The 2,509-nt window shown below is 31.6% G+C and overlaps 1 protein-coding gene across 1 annotated transcript; it reads left to right on the forward strand.

Annotated features, from left to right (window-relative positions):
* The first annotated feature begins 898 nt into the window (after positions 1–898).
* On the forward strand, positions 899–1,616 carry LOC145070734 (uncharacterized). The gene has a single exon (XM_079017694.1). The coding sequence runs from the start codon at positions 947–949 to the stop codon at positions 1,331–1,333; it is 387 nt and encodes a 128-aa protein (XP_078873820.1). The 5' UTR covers positions 899–946; the 3' UTR covers positions 1,334–1,616.
* Positions 1,617–2,509: the final 893 nt, after the last annotated feature.

Consider the following 2,509-nt stretch of genomic DNA (forward strand, 5'->3'; position numbering starts at 1 on the left):
TCTAGAGAGAGAAAGTATAGAAAGAGAAAGGATGCAGCCAAGAATGAATGGAAGGGGGTCCTCCACTTTATATAGGGTAGAGTGTGAGGCTTGGGGGGTTTGCTGCTGGGTGTGCGGCTGGCCTAGCCGCACACACCTCTCTTGGTGTGTTTGGCTGGATTTTGCGATGCAGCACCCTTCCCAACCCTTCCTAAGGTCCATATCTATGATATACTAAGCTTAAAGCACTCACGCGGACCCAATATACTATTAAAAGATGCTAACTTTAAATGAATTATAGATATATGGATGGATTGCTCAGTGAAAGTGTCGGGTTGTCACACACACACATATATATATATATATATATATATATATATATATATATATATAGAGAGAGAGAGAGAGAGAGACGTTTTTTCGTTTGAGACACGTTTTTTTTGCTATTTGTTATGTCTTTTCTAATCGCGGATACATATATTATGTTTTTTGTTAACTTTCTATTATTAGTTGTTGATATAACATTTCTAAAAAGTAGTTATATTTAATATAAATTTATATTTATGTGGTAATATAATGATAAATTAATATAAAATCGTTGTCTTACATCACGTCTTGAAAAACGTTATATATATATATATATATATATATATATATATATATATATATATATATATATATATATATATATATATATATATATGTGACGCTTCACCTTGGTTCAACAATGTCCTGTAACTTTCCTTCAACTTTGGTAGGTAATTAACATTCGCTGTTTGCAAGTAAGACATCTTACCATTAGAATGGACTTGACAAAATTGATCACCAACCAGAGGTTTGATGACCACAAAATTTGCATAAATTCATTACTAAGCATCCCAACTAATAACCTCAAAATTATAATCCTTCGGTATATTTCTTCCCTTGGCAATTGTGAGCTCCTGAAAAGCAAAGTTGTCTACCCCAAATGGGAAATGAATCCAATCCAAACAAGCCTCATTATGACATAACCATGTCAAGAAGAACTCGAAAACCACATTCAAGAGCACTCTTTGGAGAGAAAGTGAGTGCTTTGAATGACGATGATGAAGACAAACAAGTTGGAAAGCAGAAGGGGAAAAAGTTCATAGAAATTATCAGTGAAAAGGAAGAGGATGCTGAATGCAGAAGCTCACTTGAGGAATATTTCACGGAGGAAGACAATCAACTTCAGTTGGTGGTGAAACAACATGAAAAGGAAGTTGATGGGGTAAATCTGAAGAAAATGGTGAGTCGTTGTGCCAAAATGTGGGGACATATGATTAAGATCAAAGGAGGATCTAGAAAAAAGCGTGTTCTTCAGCTTACCATGTGACATACTAATGATCAAGGTGGGATGACGTTTTTCTATCCTCGATCTATATATGTTTTTGATACAAACATATCTTATTAAAGGAAAGTAGTATATAAATGATTGTGCATGAGATAAATAATGTTTTGAGTGGCTTTATTATGCACAAGTCTTTTGTAGATTTGTAGGTCCATTTAATGGATCATGCAACCTATTTTTGAACTCGTTCCTGCTATACGATAAATACTACTTTACATATTAATGTATGGGTTTATCTATATATACATACAGACAAAGCACGTTGACATTTAGGAAAGATTTGTTTTTTGCTTGCATTAGGTAGAAATGAGTCGAACTGTTGAAGTATAACTAACATGTAACATATGATGAGCCCATCACATTTTTGTCTTGGTAACAGTTGTACACGTTACATGAGTCTTTTATATCTATCTTAAATTGGGAAAAAAAACAAACAAATGGTAGTTTACAAGATACAGATTCATTAGACACCATATTGCTCACATATATTGTGTGTGGGGCCGGGGGTTCAGAAGCTAAAAACTTCAACAAATAAATTTGAGAGTAAATCATTGCATAAATTTTCTCTGTTTTATTTCATGAGATCAACAATAAAATAAATAAATAAATAAATATATATATATATATATATATATATATATATATATATATATATATATATATATATTATTTTATAATTGATACATAATTGTGGGCCTTATAAATTTTAAGACCAAATTCTTAAAAACAAGGACATGAATTATTAGCCATTAGACCTAATATAAATTGTTTAGATGGTCTAGATAGTGATCCTTGCAAATGAATTTATACCAATAAAAACAAGCCTTTTCACTAAAATTTCATTATAAATATTAGACATTTAGATAGTGTTTGTTTTTTGTCTGCAGATCCGCGTGGCCTTTTCTGTCTGTGCTCCGCAGACCATGTGCAGACATTAGCCTTTGCAGACTGTTTGTTTTTTTGAAGACTACAAACCAAAAATTATATGTGCGCCCTCTTCTTGGCGCAGATGTGGACCAGAGTCTTCTAACATCTTCAGACATCTTCTAGCCTAAAAAAAACATATATATATCATTATTTTTTTTCAAGTTTTTTTTTTAATTTATATTTTTTTCCAACTTTATTAATGATAAACAATTTGAAAAAAAAATTACAAAACTT

This window comes from Lactuca serriola, chromosome 1, assembly GCF_051521515.1.
Source record: "Lactuca serriola cultivar US96UC23 chromosome 1, Lser_US96UC23_V15, whole genome shotgun sequence".
Classification (NCBI taxonomy): domain Eukaryota; kingdom Viridiplantae; phylum Streptophyta; class Magnoliopsida; order Asterales; family Asteraceae; genus Lactuca; species Lactuca serriola.